The sequence below is a fragment of the Kockiozyma suomiensis genome (assembly GCF_038497685.1).
Source record: "Kockiozyma suomiensis strain NRRL Y-17356 unplaced genomic scaffold V2V93scaffold_22, whole genome shotgun sequence".
NCBI lineage: Eukaryota > Fungi > Ascomycota > Lipomycetes > Lipomycetales > Lipomycetaceae > Kockiozyma > Kockiozyma suomiensis.
In genome coordinates this window covers 4,019-20,723 of record NW_027117685.1, presented here as the reverse complement: position 1 = coordinate 20,723, position 16,705 = coordinate 4,019, and the positions used below count along the sequence as shown (strand labels likewise).

The following is a 16,705-nucleotide window of genomic DNA, read 5'->3' as shown; positions in this document are numbered from 1 at the left end:
CTAAAACACGTCGGGAGATGGGCTTGCTATTTGCCTGTTACTATTGCTTCAGTTGCTCTCATTACTCCACATACAAAACTATCAGTCTATCTGCTCACCAGTAGCAATGTCTCTTTCGAAACCAAAGGAGACCGCAGCATATCTTGCTAATTTTGTGATTTCGGCAGATGAATACGAATATCTTGTCAACTTGCTCTCAAAACTAAACCGCATCGAAAAAAGCGATCTTAAGCAGCAAAAAGGGCACAAGCTGCAGCTTCACTCTATTCCAAAACCACCCTTCTCAGAATATATTTCGGCCGACGATATACGTCTGAAATCAGAGGAATTGGATGATTTCTCGCTCATGTAAGCTATTGTTTCCGTGCTGTTACTGCTCGCTCTGATCTTCTTTGATTTTGCGGGGTAAGAGCCAATATTAACACCCTACAAACGCAGATTATGGAGAGCTTCTTCACGACTTTATTCTGCTTCTTATGCTATTGCTTTTATTGGAAGCTTTTTAACATATGCTACATCAAAAGGCGCACTGTATGTATTGCCGGTTCCAAGGTTATCAGCTAAGTTACTAAATAAATTACTTCAGGCCAAAGCCTCGGCTACTAGATCGTACTCGAGTAAGGCTTTCGATCTCGCTCGCAATGATGATGACACTTTATCGTCTTCTGTATCGCATAACTTCCTCTTTACATTTTGGTATCATTAGCAATTCCGCACGCAAATTTCGTCGCCGGCACCGTCGAATCTCAAAGATCTTGCTCTCGCAGTTCTTTCCTTCATTCACATCGGCTGGCGCGGCAGGCTTGATTTATGGACTCCAGCCCAAAGGACCCTTGAGAGCATACGTGGCTTTTTATAGCGCAACTCTTGCTGTTGAATATGGTTTCAATTTTGTAGCCTCTCATAAGCAGCTAGCATGGATGGGAAATCAAGCCAACTCCTGGGTCCTCTTTCCGTTTTCAGTTGCCCAGCTGTTATATGCTTACACTTACGACCGAGACTGCGTATCGGAGGTTAGAATTCCGAAAGTTATTACTGGACTACTATACAGAGATGCTAACATGAGAGTGTAGCTCTTTAAAGCATTCATGTCATTGACGTCAAAAAGCTTCTTACCAGCCAAACCAACTGTATACCCAAAGACCTTACCTTGGCCTAGCTCCGAAGTTGTAATAGACAGCTTGAGTACGATAACTCTGGAGAAATATCCGTATGTTCATCTTTTTCTAATATCTTTGACAACCTTATATTGTTGACAACCTTTCAGGCCTTTCAATTCGCCAATCCTCTATCCCGATTCTTACGTGCTACCAAAAAGATATAGAGCAATTGATCCTATTGTATCACAAGCGCATCCTGGTATCAAGAATCTATCTTGCGCACTAATACACCCCACGGCAGAGTCATGCTTGTCTAGCTTTGTAAGAGGCTCCTCTCGACAATATCTCCAGTTTGCGAGATACATTATCCCTTTTTATGCAGCTCGAGCTCTACTTGCGACCCGTAGATCTCATAAGAACTTGTACGGACTTGAACAATTTATCAATTAGGTAATTCCCAAGCTGACAAAGGCATGTATCTAGATCTCAAATCAAGCTCGGCAACGTTCTAAAAAGTGCTGCTAAATTCAGCATATTCTTGTCTATGGTCTCGTCGACTATCTGGTCAGGTCTTTGCTCTACTCAATACTTGTTCTCAAACAAGATGATGCCTACATCCCGCATCAAACTCATTGGATTTGCTGCGGGATTATGGGCATATATGTTTAACTCTTCTGGCAAGCAGAATTTTATCAGTATTGCCCGAATGGCTACAGAATCTTATTGGAAGTCTCTGATGAAGCACAGAAAAGTCCGAACAATAGCGTAAGTTGTCACAGATCTCTGATGAAATTCTATGATTGTTACTAAGATTTTCACTAGGAATGGTGATGTTTTAGTTTTTGCTGGAAGTTTTGCAGTCATAATGGCTCTATACGATCGATCTCCAAAGACAATTGAGAGCAATGCAGTCAAAAAAGTTTTGCGGATACTGAGCGGATATACATCGCAAGACCCGATATCCCCAGCAAGCGCCCCTCCTACGCCCAACGCTGAGAGACAATCTTTGTAGGATTTAAGTTTTCGACGACAAAAAATTTGTTTGATAATTCTTATCATATTATATATAATTTTCACCTTCTCTTCTTCTTTTCGTTCCTGTCTGATAACAGGTCAACGGTTTCAGTGTAGTCGACTTCATACTCATCTTCGACCAGATCAGTCTGTACAGATTGAGAATTTTGAAGCTCTTCTTCTTCAATTTCGCGTAATATTCTCAAATCATTTTCTAATTCGCTTTGATCAGCATCGTCATAAATCGACTCGCTGGGCTCTATCTCATGACTGCTATCGCAAGGAGGTTGTAAAAGCTTTTCTTGTTCCGGTAGTCCTTGTCTTTCGGCCTCTCTTAATCTAGCACGCTTCAAAGATTTTTTTCTTTGATTTCTCTTTGATTTCTGCTTTTTTTCTATCAGTTTTCCTCGCCGACTGCTTTCGGGATCATTCTGATATTGCAGCTCTTCCGCCATCTTGCGTCTAGCAATTTTCCTGTTTTGCTCGCGGGAGCGGGTGGCTTGCGAAGACACTATTAATCCTGAAGGTATATGACGCAGTTGTACTTTACTGTTTGTCTTGTTGATCTAAAAATCATGGTATGTTATAAATGAGTAGTATTACCTACCTGTTTGAAGTGAAAGTTACCTTTTGACCACCTTTTCCGCTAAAACACGGGAAAGACAAAAATCAGTATCGGCATAAAAATAATGTTTTCCACTAATATCACCTACCCGCCTTTAATAAAGACCTCTTCAATTTCATCTTCGCTAATTGACGGCCGCGGTGGCATAGGAGGGGGACCTTTGAGCCACGGCGAGCTGCTGGATAGGACGCGTCTGGCGACGCGTGAACAAGATAATTGAACACGCTGGTAAGCTAGAATATTACATCGTAATATGGAACTCTGTACACATGCTGTAAAGGGCAAAAGAAGGCTCTGCGGAATCATTCTTGACTGGAACGCGTCGATTCCGTTCGGATTTTAGGACCCCACTATATTTTATACATGACTAATAAATATGTCAGCAATCACTAAGCATAAGTGGAACAGCGTTATGCAATTATGATCCGCCGCCGCCCGCCCTCACAGCTCGGCCAAGCCACTCAACATTCACTATCATTATCAACCTTCGCTTCTACTTCAGCGACCAAAGGACTGTGTTGTTCAACAAACGCGATGTTGTTGTTGATTGGCAGAGCATCGCCAACATTGTTCGTGTTTATCGCAACACTCTGCCTTGCGTCTCTCACCGCGGCTCTGCAGCTGCCCTTTATCGGCCGTCTCCCGATAAGCAACCATGAGCACAACCACTACGCACCCGGCTTTACCCTTCGCCACATATTCAGTCATGGAACAGAGACACACCCGAAACTTCATCGGCGTCGGGATTTCTCCGCGGAGTACCGTCCTGAGGGCGGCCCCGCCTCGTTCCATGTTGCGTCTGTACCGCGAACTGTAACCCGGATGAAGCAGCGCGATCCTGATACTATGGAGTCGTATCTGCGATACACCGGCATGCATGGTGCTGTGGCTGTCGACTTTGACTGGGGCAATGATGATATTATGGTTCCGGATGTGACGGACAGAGACACTGTTGTTGAGTTTGCAAAGCTCACTGCAGATGCCTATGTCGACAGCCCAGAAGGTGGCGATTGGTTAGACCTTGGCATACCCTTCAATGAGGTGCGCTTCCCTATTATTCAATTGTATTTGGGTGTGCTTTTATCTAATTATCTTCTAGACTGACGGTTTTGGATGGGATTCAAATGGACTTCGCGGTCACATTTTTGCCGACGAGACTAACTCGACCGTCATTATTGCCATCAAGGGTACCAGCGCAGCTCTTTTTCATAGCGATGGCGATACTGTATCTAGTGATAAAGTTAATGCATGTAGATAAATCTGGTTGATAAACACAATATGGGCTATACTTACTGATTGTCTTCTTTATATAGGATAATCTTCTCTTTTCTTGCTGCTGCGCACGCATTAGTTACATGTGGAGCACAGTTTGTGATTGCTACGACAAGTCCTACACTTGCAAGCAGTCATGCTTAGAGAAATCTCTTTATTCTGAAGATAAGTACTATCGTGCTGCTCTTGACATTTATCGTAACGTCACCTCACTCTATCCTGATGCCAACATCTGGGTTGCCGGCCACTCGCTGGGAGGAGCCGTCTCTGCTCTTCTCGGGCGCACATATGGCCTTCCCACTCTTGCCTTTGAAGCTCCAGGAGAAAAACTTGCTGCAGAGCGTTTGCATCTTCCGTTCCCTCCCATCCCTGCTGAAGAGGGAACGATCTGGCACATTGGAAACACAGCTGATCCGATTTACATGGGCGTTTGTAACGGACCGACTTCAGTCTGCTGGCTTGGCGGGTATGCTATGGAGACATCGTGCCATTCTGGTCTCGAATGCACGTATGATACAGTGGGTGAGCGAAGATGGCACATCTCAATTTCAAATCACCGGATACGGCCGATTATTGACATGATGCTATCGTACAACTCGACTCCGTCGTGTGCGGCACCCGCCAACTGCCAAGATTGCTACGATTGGAACTTTGTGTGATCAGAAGCTGTCTGTATATTTATTTTTATTATTATTATTATTTAGCGGTGTTTTTACGGGTTTGTGTCTCATTACAGTGCATTTGTTTTTTTGTTAGGTTAGAGCCCGGTTTATTCTCTTGTTAGTGTGTGGTTGGGAGCGGATAGATGTTTATTCGATTTTGATTAGCAGCGACATTTCTCTATATGTTGCTTTTATCGTGGGTCACAGAATGTGGATTGATGCTTGCTTTGCCATATTTTATGTTCTGCTTTTGTTTTTGTTAATGCTCAGAGAGTGTGTCCTTTATTGGAATTATTTGGAATTCGTGGTGTATTTGGGATGGTAGAATTTCGAGCGGGAAGATATGCTTTGTCACTGCAGTTGAAGATATACTGAAAGAACTGTCTTTTTCTTTGTATTAAGGAAGATAGCTATTCGGGATCTGACATAGTTCACTCTCTACTGCTGCTCTGGACTGACATATCTGATATTATGTATTACTGCCATATTTAAATTTTTGATATGTTGCGAACTGGTAGATAATAGCTGCTCATAATTCAATACATCAATTGCTATATTACTTCCTAATAAACACGTCAATGTTTTTTGTAGAGCATTTTGTATTGTCTACAAACATATGCCCTTACCCTTAATTTCCCAACGGGCGTGTCTGGATGGGAAACATAGAAGCGTAATTTTTTTTGGTTTGAGACTCGCCGTCAGAAGCAAACACTACACGATCCTCACCCGCGATACCTACAAAGATTAGCCTGTTTTTCAATATGTCTGCTGAAGAGACCAAGAAGGAAGATCCCGTTGCTGAAAGCAAGCCGGAGACTCCATCGTCGAATGTGTTTAGTTTGTTTGGCGGAACCGGTGCTGCCACTTCTGCCTTCACCGCAAAGAAGTCTGAGGCTGAGAAGGAATCAAGAGAGGGCGAAGAGGTAACTAGATCATTTACTTTTATCTGGCTATTTTGTGAATTTGTTCATGGCACCAAGTGCTACAGTCGGAATCTCTATTCTCGCGACTGCAAACTCATCTTGCTAACACCGACCCATCATAGAACGAAGAGGAGGCTCCTGCCTCTCCAGATGTCCACTTCGAACCCCTTGTGAAACTTGAAAAGATTGATGTCAAGACCAACGAGGAAGAAGAAGAAGTTATCTTCAAGATGTAAGATCATCAGATCATTAAAAACGCTGCTCTAAGCAAGGGAGAGACTAACGATTTGCAGCCGCTCTAAGCTTTTCCGATTCGACAAGACAAATGAGCCCGGTGAATGGAAGGAGCGAGGAACAGGTGATGTTCGATTTTTGAAGCATAAGGAGTCTGGCAAAGTTAGACTCGTGATGCGACGAGACAAAACCTTGAAGACTTGCGCCAATCACTACAGTGAGTCAGACCTTGATCGCAGAAGATAATCGCTATTTAAAAACGAAAGTACTAATAAAGATACAGTTCTTCCTACTATGAAGCTGTCTGCCAATGTTGGAAGTGATAGAAGCTGGGTCTACACTGTTTCCGCTGATATTAGTGATGGCGCCCCTGAGGCCATGACTCTTGCAATCCGCTTCGCCAATTCTGAAAGTGAGCTTACAAGACTTGAAAATGAGTATGGATATTTTCTAATGATAATCTTTTTTTGCAGATGCGAATTTGTTCAAGGACAAGTTTCAGGAGTCGCAGGAGTTGAATGAGAAGGCGTTCAAGAAATAGAGGATTAACAGCGTACCGAAAGCATGATGATCAATGAATGGCTTTTTTATAAGATATTTCTGTATAATCTATTTAAAATTAGCAGGCTATGAAACAACATTATCTCATAGAGCCTCATTACTCTGGTTTGATCGCAGGTGATCTCCTATTGCTTCATGACTCTCTCACGCTGTCTTTGAGAGAATGTCTGTTTATGAGAAAGTAATGAACTCATCAGCCAGATCCGTAGAATTGAATAGTAGAATCCATAATAAATCGAAAGTTTTTTGTTAACTAAAGCAATCTCAAGTACATTACTAACAACTATCAGGGCTAGGGCAAACTTTATGGAGACGCCGAGGGGCTTCCTTTGCAATTTCAGGCTGAACGACACAGAATTTGCTTGATTTCTCGACAATTTTAACATAAAACGGCGAATATACGAATTTTATCTGATATATACACAATGACACAGGAGGTATGGTAGATTTCCGAATTTTAATGATCTATGCGTATTGGTTGCTCTTCAGATGAATGGAGAATTTGTTTGCTTGATTTGATGCGGAGACATGAGCGGTGATGACACTCTGCTCTCTTCGGGCAATCTTGTATTTGATTTCATCCAAACCTGTATATGGTTGCAGATTTATTTGAATCGGATGGCAGAAGTGATCTGACGGTTTGCTGTGCTAACGTCAGAGTAACTCCGCTGAACTAAAACCCAATAATAGTTGCTGTTTTGCTAACTGTGATATCGCAGGTCATCCGGACAGTTAAGATAACAACGAGCAGCGAGATTCTTGCTGACTTAGAGCCAGCTGCTGAAGGGTTTCCTATGAGGAAATGGTCCGTCAGGGTTAGTCTCGTTGGAGCCTCTGGCGAAGAAGTTCCTGCGAATGTATTCGATAAAGTCACTTATAGACTGCATCCGACGTTTAATAACCCCAACAGAGGTAAGCGTTCTTCTATATAATACAGAAAATTCAGGTCTTGTACGCAGAAAGCTGACACGTCATCATTTCATAGCTATAAAAAAACCACCATTCAAGTTGGAAGAACAGGGATGGGGTGAGTTTGATATGACCATTGCTCTCCACATCATGGATAAAGGAGGCGAACACACCGTCGTTCATGATTTGAACTTTCTGGAAGAGACATACGACGTATTACACAAGCTGGTAAGTATACGAGTTCATATCTATTATGCGCATCAATTACTAAAGTTTTACTTCAGTCCTTCCCGACCTCTCGGCCTGCCCTTGCCAAAGTCTTGGCTGAATCAGGACCTGTTCCAGAATCTTTAGGAGCCGTGAGCAGTCCCTCATTTGATGATAGCAAAAAGCGAAAACACGAAAGCAGCGACTCTTCTAAGAAAAAGAGCAAACATGAAAAGTCATCGGTCAGTTCTTGCAATATTTTTCTTTAAAGAATATATGCTGATATTCACTATAATAGGTTGATATGGATTGGTTGGCCGAGTCTCTGGTGAAATTAGGAGAGGATGATCTGTTACAGGTAGTCCAAATGGTCACCGACAATCGAACTCCGGAGATGTACATCAAAAATGATATCGAAGGTGAGATAACCCGTGCAATGAGCTGCAGCAAATTTTGAATACTAACTTGTTTTATATTAATAGAGGGAGAATTTCATCTTGATCTGTACACTATGCCGGACAACTTAATAAAAATGTTATGGGAGTTTGTGAAGAAGCGATCAGATATCTGAGTTGCTAAAACAACTCTTTATGCTCTCCAGTGCTTCGATAGGTTTCAGTATTACCGAGCGCAACGAGAGTTGCAAATGCCATTTGAAACCCCTTGCTTTTATTTTTCTGAATTATTTTGTTTATTTATTTTGCGGCTATTTTGACTGCATGGGTAACGGATATTCTATTTTATCCTTTTTTTTTCTTGCGGCAGTTACTGTATATCTGTAATTTGCAAGTTTCGCAATCCATAAAATTTTGGGATGGCATGAAGTGTAATTATAGCACTTAATGGTGGGTTTCGAGTTTTATGAATGAGTCAAGCTATTTGTTCTGTACGATATGGTGGCATCAGAATTGTGGAGTACGTGTTAATTGTGTTTATTCTCAATATAACTATTTAGTTACCAAAATAAGAAATCTATTTAGATTGAATTTGGGTTCATCCGTGAACATTTATGCTAAATATTATTTAAGTGAGAAATTTACATAATCACGCGATCTAGAATCATACAAAGATAAAGAAAAAAAAATCTTCCTGAAGCAAACGCCAATCACTGTGAGCAGATTCAAGCATACTCTGAATCAAATGCGATATTGCACCACATAGATACTAAAGGATAATACGGAAGCACAAAGAACTCATAGGAATTATGATATGATTAACTCCTCAACACCAAAACCCAAAAAACCCACATCAAACGAAAATAACCAGTTGAAGCGGAATTAATCACCAAGACGATGGCCTCTACCCCACCTAATAGACGCGTTAGTCCCACCGGCCGCCGTGTTGACGCCCGATGCTCTTGACGCTCCAGGTCTACCGGCAGCAGTGTCAGCAGCCGGATAATAAGCGCTACCAAACGACCGGTGAATATTGCGAGGATCGGTGGTCATACCGGTGTCTGGAGACCAGCCACCTGGGAAAAGATTTTTTAGCACTCTGGGAGTCTGCAAAAATGGACTCGGGCGACCGGGGCCACGAGCATTTTCCAAATACTGGTAAAAGTAGGCAGCCGCGAAACCAGTAGAGGAAATAATAAATGATCCTTGACCTTCAATCAAAAGTTTGAATGCAAGTACAAAAGCCGGAAGGTATTTGGCCTTGAAGGTAATGCCAAAATAAAAGCTAACGATACGATCCGGATTATGTTGAGACCACGTGTATGTGAATGCGACTAAAAGTGGTGCAACGTAGGCGAGACCTCCAGTAAGAGAGTTGAGAGCCTAGACGTGAGAATTGTCAGTTCTGACCAAACAGGAAGTCTGCATTATACAGCACAATGCAAGAGAGAAATAAAAAAAAGAAAAAAATTATTTGTAAAATTGTAGGGAGCCACGACCACATTCGATTAGCAAAATGAAACTGCTAACCGGTCTCAAAACAGCGCCCACGATCCTCACATGCGACACCTCATAAATTTTGCGAATGATTGACTCAAGGGTCGCATGCAAAGCTCAATCTTCTCCATAACCAGAACCCAGTAACCTATAGTGCATAAGGATCTGAGGCAGAAACAGGAGTGTTTTACGAATATACAAGAATAAAAAAATCAAAACAGAATGCAAGGTGCTATAACAGGATCAAAGTGATATGTGACTTACAGCAATGACAAATCCGTTCAGAAACACATAGTACATATAATCTGATGTGAATCCACGAAACTTTTCCAGCTCAAGATCTTTTCCGTAAGTATACACTACAAGTGAAATGAAAGAGCAATGTTAGCCGACAATTATAATTTGTAAGTAAAAGGCGAAAATCATCTTACTCATATAGATTTCCATTAATTTCGACATTGGATCCGCACCCATCACAACGAAAAATGCAGTTACTAGAGCAGTATCAGTAAGAGCTAGGCAGGCAGATTGACATAGTTATGTAAGCACATACTTGGTCGCCATATCTGGAGCTTGTAGATTGTCAATGGCCAATAATTGACCATCATTGCTGGCGGAGTGATACTTAAAAGGGCGCCGAAGGTAGTTCCAATGGTGCCAAGTAGAAGCACCCGAGTCACGGGAGGCACTGTCCTCAAGAACCTGCGACAAATTAGCAGAAGAAGAAGAAGACGATGATGATGATGATGATGGGCAAGATATGACTACGTACTCGACAATATCGTTTGCCATTGGAGAAGGCTTTGAGTCCGAATAGATAGGAATTAATAAGAAGAAAAAGAGAAAAGAGATAGCGCGAGAAGACAGCGGCCACGGTTGCACTTAACCCTACTTTTCTCAAAGTTTGTTGAGGTCTTGATTACTAATTCTATCAACCATGCTGACATCAGTCGTCGTTGTCTATCTAGTACTGATGAAAGCACTATCAAAAATTATCAAAGCACTATAATCTTGAATATATCGTCAAGGCTTAAAAAAACGCATAAATCAGAGCTCATAATCATTGACAAATCCTCATCGCGTGATGTTATATATTCCTACGTTTGTCGCGGTTCTACCTATACTTTGCAGAACGCGTAGATTTCGCGTCACGATTAGAGTTCGCTTTGAGAAGGCGAGCTACGCGTCGAGCCTCCTTTCTCCTCTCAACGCTCTCTCTTCACCATTGCCATTCGTGACCATCATCAACCAACTATCTTTTCTTCTCATCTCAGAAGAACATGAGTAGATTGGCGAAACTGAGAGAAGCGCGCTTGCTGAAAGCGCAAGGCCAGTCCGTCACCGCGTTGCTAGACGATGGCGATGAGGACGCAATCTACGACGAGGTCGACGACGAACACTTCCAAAAAGTCGTACAAAATCGTCTTATGGGCGATGACTTCGTGGTGGATGATAATGGACTGGGCTATGCTGACAATGGAAGATATGAATGGGAGTCCGAACATGACTACGGAAGTGAGGACGAGGAACAGCACACTAGCAAGAGAAGTATGATCAGCTTTGTATGTTCTTATTCAATACTGTTGCTAATGGCTTCGCCTTAGAAAAGTCAAAAAGCTCGAAAACAGAGGCTGTGAAAAAACAGAAGAGCTCTCTTGATAAGTTCGTAGCACCGTCTACGGCTGGCCCTCTGTCCAAACGGATCACCGCGCCGGTAAGTCTTGTTTATCCCACCAGCAACATCTTTTCTAATACCAAAGCCATATAGAAGAAACGAAATGACATAGAAGAAGAGAATTTTATGGACAGTTTGCTAGGTGAAGTTGAAGAATCAAGTAGAGCAAAGCCACACATTGCCTCCTCTTCCTCAACACCAGGGGCTAATCTCCCTATCTTTATTCGTGCCAAACCAGCCAATCGCCGTCCTATTTCGGCAAACCCCAATTATTCGGCTAGCAATTTCTTTGCTAACTCTTCGATATCTCACCATGGTCTTCCTTCCTCTCCAACTCCGACTCTGGCGAGCAATTTGCCAGTAATCAAAGGGGAGAATGAGGACTTTGATGACATTTCTCATCTGGAGTCGTCCCCTGGTGCTCGTAAGGATAGACCTACATCTGCTGAATACAACTCGGATGATGATGCGTGGGATGATGCGCTGAAGGAGCTCAGTGACAATCAGGAGGTTACTGTTAAAGCCGAGCCAGCTGACGACTCTGATGATGATGGTGCGATGGAAGTCGAAAGGCCTGTTGCTGGCACATTTTCTGCTGACAGGCTCATAAGTTTTTCTGCTTCTAAATCTATGCCAATCAAAGTCGAGTCCAAAATTTCCTTGAAATCGGAAGCCGCCATTGAACACAAACTTACGCCAGTAAAGTCTGAGAGCGAAGAGACGTGGTCAAAGATGAATGCCGATATTCCTGTCTCCATCATGTCATTGCCTGCTCAAAATGGAGATTCTGCCACGCAGAAAGTGAGTCTTGATCAAGTTTCTGAGGATGATGGTAGCGTGCGTATGTTTTGGCATGATTACATGGAAGTTAATGAGAACTTGATCCTTATAGGAAAGGTATAAATGTTTTGATCAGTTTCTTGATTTTGATAACTAACTGATTGCCTGACATTTGTAGGCGAAAATGCGAGATTCTAATACATACGTTAGCTGTATGGTTCAGATCAAGAACGTTCTTCGCAGGTTATATTTTCTTCCACGTACGCATAAGCTCAATCTTGAGACAGATACTGAAACGACGGAGCGAGTCTCGGTAACAGATGTTCTTGATGAAATTGAGCCTATGTTTGCGCGTGATAAGATTGAAGTGCGCGCGAAGCCTACTCGCCGAAAATACGCTTTTGATTTAAAAGATGTACCTGCAGAAGCGGAGTATTTGGAAGTGCTATATTCTTACAAAAACCGGCCTTTGGATCCGCGATACTTTAAAGGGCAGACATACTCACATGTGTTCGGCTCTGCGACTAGTATCTTTGAGCAGTTTGTTCTCATGAATCGAGTTATGGGACCATGTTGGATCGAAATAAAAGAGCCGTCTGGTAAAAATGTTCAAAACATGTCTTGGACAAGATGTGAGATGGAAATTGATCACCCTTCAAAAATCACAGTTTTATCTGATGCAGCAGCTCCCCCCTTTACCTTGATGAGCATTGCCATCCGGCTAGTTCTGAATCACAATACAAACAAGCAGGAGATTGTTGCCATCAGTGCTCGCATCTTTGAGAACAGTAAGAAAACAAACCTTTCTATCTAAGAGTTCAAAGAATCTGTACTAAAATTATATGATTTAGCCCCTCATGACACGACAGAATCGCCGGATAGGCTCCGCCCCTGTGTCTTCACTATTGTTCGTCCAGTAAATGGCCGTGTTTTTCCCGCCAACTTTGAGAATATGGTGAAACGTAACGGTCGTGGTACATTCATCCTTGAAAGAAGCGAACATGCAATCCTCAGCAGGTTTCTTGAATTTGTTCGCCAACGTGACCCTGATGTATTCATTGGTCACAACCTCGAATCTGGTGATATCAATGTCCTTCTTCATCGAATGCGCGAGTGCCGAACACAAGGCTGGAGTCAGATGGGCAGAATCAGATTAAAAGACTGGCCTGCTGGTCCTCTGTCTATATTTGCAGACCGTAAAGTCGTTACCGGACGACTTCTATGTGACCTTGCCAATGACATGGGTAAATCTGTAATGCTTAAATGTCAGTCATGGAACCTAACGGAAATGTGCGACTTGATACTGGGGTTGAGGCGGTTTGATACTGAGGAAATCGACACGCGTAAGGTCCATAACTTTACTGACACGGCATCCGGTCTGTTTGATTACTTTTCGCATTGCGAGCTCGACACGCACTTTATTGTTTCATTGGCCGTCAAGACTCAGTTACTTCCTTTGACTAAGCAGCTTACCAATCTTGCGGGCAACTCTTGGGCTAGAACTCTCAGCGGTACAAGATCTGAACGTAATGAGTACATTTTAATGCACGAATTCGTGAAGAACAAGTATATTATTCCTGATAAGCAAAATTCACAGGCCAAGAAGGGTAACGCAGTCAGCGGACGGGCAGCAGTGGTTGCAGATGATGCAGATGAAGAGCATTTCCATGATGAGATCGTTGTCGAAGCCAACAAGAAAAAGGACAAGTATAAAGGCGGTCTTGTCTTTGAACCGGAAAAAGGACTGTACGACAAGTATGTTTTGGTAATGGACTTCAACAGCTTGTATCCGAGTATCATTCAAGAGTATAATATCTGCTTTACTACAGTCGATCGGTCTCAGTGTGTAAGTCATTCTTATAAACTCTAGTGAATATAGCTATTGCCGACGCTAAATTGGGCTTTTTAGAATGACAATGATGACAAGGTTCCTGATCCGCCTTCTTCTGATGTACCTCAAGGCGTTCTCCCTCGACTTATTGCCACATTAGTCAATCGACGACGACAAGTGAAAAGTCTAATGAAAGATCCCAAAGCAACCGCCGTGCAAAAGGCTCAGGTATGCCTAGATGTGAACAATGGGATATAATGAATGCTAACCAAAGTATAGTGGGACATCAAGCAGCAAGCGCTCAAACTGACTGCAAATTCTATGTATGGCTGTCTTGGATATGACAAATCTCGCTTCTATGCTCGCCCGCTGGCAATGTTGACGACATACAAAGGACGTCAGATTCTTACAAACACAAAGGATCTTGCCGAGTCGATGGATCTCAAAGTAATTTACGGCGACACTGATTCAGTTATGATTAATACGGGCTCTGAGGCATATGCTGATGCTTTGCGGATTGGCCAGGAGTTCAAGAGGGCGGTAAATGAAAGATATCGATTGCTTGAAATCGATATTGATAATGTATTTCAGAGACTACTTATGCACGCCAAGAAGAAATATGCCGCTCTTAACTGCATTGAAACTAATGGCAAAATTGAGACAAAGATGGAGGTCAAAGGACTGGATTTGAGACGTCGTGAATTTTGTGCATTGTCAAAGGAAGCATCTACCAAGGTTTTGAATGAGATACTTTCTGGGGCTGGAACGGAAACTGTAGTAGAGAATATTCATGAGTACCTTCGGGATCTAGGTGAAAAGGTACGCAACGGAGACATTGCAGCGCCAAAATTCATCATACATACGAAACTTGGCAAAGATCCGGAGCATTATCCAGGTGGAAATTTGATGCCGGCAGTACAAGTGGCTCTTAAGCGCAGAGCTCGCGGCGAAAAGGTATCAGCAAACGATGTAATGGCTTATATCATTGCATCGGGTGACGGGCAGCCAGCTAATCGGGCATATCCTTTTCAAGATTTTATAGACAAGCGTAAGCAAGGTGGTAGCGAGAGCAACGACAATTTTGAGAAAAAGGTGCCAGATGCCGAATTTTATCTAGCAAAGCAAATTCTGCCTCCCGTTGAGCGATTGTGCGGTGCCATCAGCGGAACTGATGCTATGCATCTCGCCAGCTGCCTTGGATTGGACACTAGAAAATATGTGATGTCGTCTAGTGCTCAACAAGCCAACAATATTTACGAAAATTGGCAGCTCCTGGAAAGCTCTATTAGTGATGAAGAGCGATATGCGGATGCCAACAGACTGACATTGCTGTGTCCACACTGCCAGAATGCTACAATCTTCGATGGAATTCTCAAATCCAAAGATGTGTGCGTTCCTAATGGACTTATTTGTACTAGCTGTCATAAGGATATTCCGTTATTTTCAATTATCTCGTCAGTAGAAAGACTGTTACGGACTGAGATAACGAGATATTACGAAGGATGGGTCAAATGTAATGACGGCTCCTGTGGCAATCGAACCCGGCAAATTAGTGTTTATGGAAAGAGATGTATTGGTAAGGATGGCTGTGCACGATCTTGCAGGGGTGTGATGGCTTATGAGTATTCAGACAAAGAGCTGTATTTGCAGCTGCGTTACATTGATTTCGTATTCGACGTAGACAAGGTCAAGGGCAAAGGAGACATGGAGGTAGATGCACTTGCTGAACATAATCGAAAATCATTTGAAGTGGTACGCTCAGTCGTGAGTAAGTACTTGAGTGATTGTGGTCGCAGATACGTGGATTTTCACAATATTTTCGGGTTTATGCAGCTTTAAGAAATTGTTTTTGCAGTAGCACAGTGATTTTTTTGCTGTGAGCTATTATGAATATCATTTTATGAGTATCAGATGAACACTCAATCTAGTGCTAAATTCGACAGAAACACATCGAAACGATGAAAACTGTCTTGAACTTATGATGCTGTAAAACTAATACAACGGTTTGCATGCTGGCAATTAATAAACAAGACAAGAACTATGCCGCGTCTTTTCACTTATTACCCTACTCCACCATCTGAGATGTGTAATATTGGGAAATGACAGTGACAGCTCTAGCAGCGTTCACAAATATAGGGTTTTCAAATTCTAGCAAAAGTAGATAATGCGGAAAAATATTTGACTATCTGTATCCGGCATTTAAGTAATGAAAAGTCTCTTTCCTTTTTCAGATAATTGCTACGTGAGAAAACCACAACATACGGCACAACTCAATGGCACAGCCAGCGCAGATCCATAACCAAACGAGTTTAGATGGAGATTTTGATGCCGATTTGGATTGCTCGTCAGCGTCAAATATCAGGCGCACCAAACGACGCCGTGCTGATAATGAAAGATTAAATTGGGCGTCCCTAGAGGGGGCAGGAGAAATAGATTACAAAAGTACTGATAGCGCAAGAAGCAATATGTACGATGATAATAGCGACTTTACCGATGAAGCGCCCGAATCCAAAGATCACTCCTACGCCTCGTACAGCCGTATTGGTAGTGGTTCATCTATTCAGCGTGTAAGACATACTACTGTGTATGATGCAGTGAGCAGCTCGCACGCATCGGCAGACGAAGTGCTTGCGTCTCGAGTCAGTGGATTACACTACACGTTGTCAGAAGAATATAGCAAAGCGGCCGAGCAATTGCTGCCATCTAGCGTAAGAGCTGATTTAATGCGAACCGAATAAAATATTCTAATTTTTTTGATAGGAGTTGCTTACTGCTCTCCATTCATACTGGTCTAAGAGAGCAGAACATGTTACTGATGGCGGAGCATGTATGCGGGCACTTGATGGCAGTGCCTTGCTTGCGCTAGGTACAGAATTTTTGCCTTCTATCTTACGACGAACATTTATGATACTAATTTCAGCGTCATAATAGGACTACTCATTGAGACCTCAAGTACGGCACTTGTGCGGGGAAGAGCTGTTCGGTGACTTAACACTTATCTACAGATCTAGAGCGTTGGA

The 16,705-nt window shown here is 42.6% G+C and overlaps 8 protein-coding genes across 8 annotated transcripts; 5 read left to right on the top strand and 3 right to left on the bottom strand.

The window, feature by feature from the left end:
- Nucleotides 1–59: 59 nt before the first annotated feature.
- V2V93DRAFT_376782 (uncharacterized protein) lies at nt 60–2,183 on the top strand. Its single transcript, XM_066911831.1, has 7 exons — nt 60–348; nt 439–531; nt 587–1,013; nt 1,074–1,210; nt 1,268–1,522; nt 1,584–1,865; nt 1,923–2,183. Exons 1-7 carry the CDS (start codon nt 107–109, stop codon nt 2,110–2,112), a joined length of 1,626 nt encoding a protein of 541 aa, XP_066762913.1. The 5' UTR covers nt 60–106; the 3' UTR covers nt 2,113–2,183.
- V2V93DRAFT_376779 (RF-1 domain-containing protein) lies at nt 2,076–3,052 on the bottom strand. The gene is made up of 3 exons (XM_066911830.1): nt 2,828–3,052; nt 2,742–2,760; nt 2,076–2,680 (listed from the first exon to the last, which is right to left on the bottom strand). Exons 1-3 carry the CDS (start codon nt 3,043–3,045, stop codon nt 2,174–2,176), a joined length of 744 nt encoding a protein of 247 aa, XP_066762912.1. The 5' UTR covers nt 3,046–3,052; the 3' UTR covers nt 2,076–2,173.
- Nucleotides 3,053–3,394: 342 nt separating this feature from the next.
- On the top strand, nt 3,395–4,670 carry V2V93DRAFT_393056 (Alpha/Beta hydrolase protein; the record flags this gene model as incomplete). The annotated part of the gene is made up of 4 exons (XM_066912492.1): nt 3,395–3,478; nt 3,511–3,780; nt 3,839–3,979; nt 4,053–4,670. 4 exons carry the CDS (start codon nt 3,395–3,397, stop codon nt 4,668–4,670), a joined length of 1,113 nt encoding a protein of 370 aa, XP_066762911.1.
- Nucleotides 4,671–5,374: 704 nt separating this feature from the next.
- Nucleotides 5,375–6,649, top strand: V2V93DRAFT_376772 (uncharacterized protein). The gene is made up of 5 exons (XM_066911829.1): nt 5,375–5,596; nt 5,719–5,828; nt 5,890–6,047; nt 6,114–6,242; nt 6,304–6,649. The coding sequence occupies exons 1-5, from the start codon at nt 5,435–5,437 to the stop codon at nt 6,369–6,371; spliced, it is 627 nt and encodes a 208-aa protein (XP_066762910.1). The 5' UTR covers nt 5,375–5,434; the 3' UTR covers nt 6,372–6,649.
- On the bottom strand, nt 6,379–7,084 carry V2V93DRAFT_376769 (uncharacterized protein). Its single transcript, XM_066911828.1, has 2 exons — nt 6,493–7,084; nt 6,379–6,439 (listed from the first exon to the last, which is right to left on the bottom strand). Exon 1 carries the CDS (start codon nt 6,775–6,777, stop codon nt 6,517–6,519), a length of 261 nt encoding a protein of 86 aa, XP_066762909.1. The 5' UTR covers nt 6,778–7,084; the 3' UTR covers nt 6,379–6,439; nt 6,493–6,516.
- V2V93DRAFT_376765 (yeats family-domain-containing protein) lies at nt 6,742–8,479 on the top strand. The gene is made up of 6 exons (XM_066911827.1): nt 6,742–6,828; nt 7,111–7,303; nt 7,377–7,528; nt 7,585–7,749; nt 7,806–7,926; nt 7,990–8,479. Exons 1-6 carry the CDS (start codon nt 6,817–6,819, stop codon nt 8,076–8,078), a joined length of 732 nt encoding a protein of 243 aa, XP_066762908.1. The 5' UTR covers nt 6,742–6,816; the 3' UTR covers nt 8,079–8,479.
- On the bottom strand, nt 8,428–10,247 carry V2V93DRAFT_376761 (Der1-like family-domain-containing protein). The gene is made up of 5 exons (XM_066911826.1): nt 10,172–10,247; nt 9,953–10,101; nt 9,831–9,893; nt 9,664–9,758; nt 8,428–9,285 (listed from the first exon to the last, which is right to left on the bottom strand). Exons 1-5 carry the CDS (start codon nt 10,189–10,191, stop codon nt 8,785–8,787), a joined length of 828 nt encoding a protein of 275 aa, XP_066762907.1. The 5' UTR covers nt 10,192–10,247; the 3' UTR covers nt 8,428–8,784.
- A 432-nt stretch (nt 10,248–10,679) lies between these two features.
- Nucleotides 10,680–15,729, top strand: V2V93DRAFT_395977 (uncharacterized protein; the record flags this gene model as incomplete). The annotated part of the gene is made up of 7 exons (XM_066912525.1): nt 10,680–10,947; nt 11,004–11,113; nt 11,168–11,971; nt 12,033–12,642; nt 12,706–13,700; nt 13,764–13,913; nt 13,965–15,729. 7 exons carry the CDS (start codon nt 10,680–10,682, stop codon nt 15,522–15,524), a joined length of 4,497 nt encoding a protein of 1,498 aa, XP_066762906.1. The 3' UTR covers nt 15,525–15,729.
- Nucleotides 15,730–16,705: the final 976 nt, after the last annotated feature.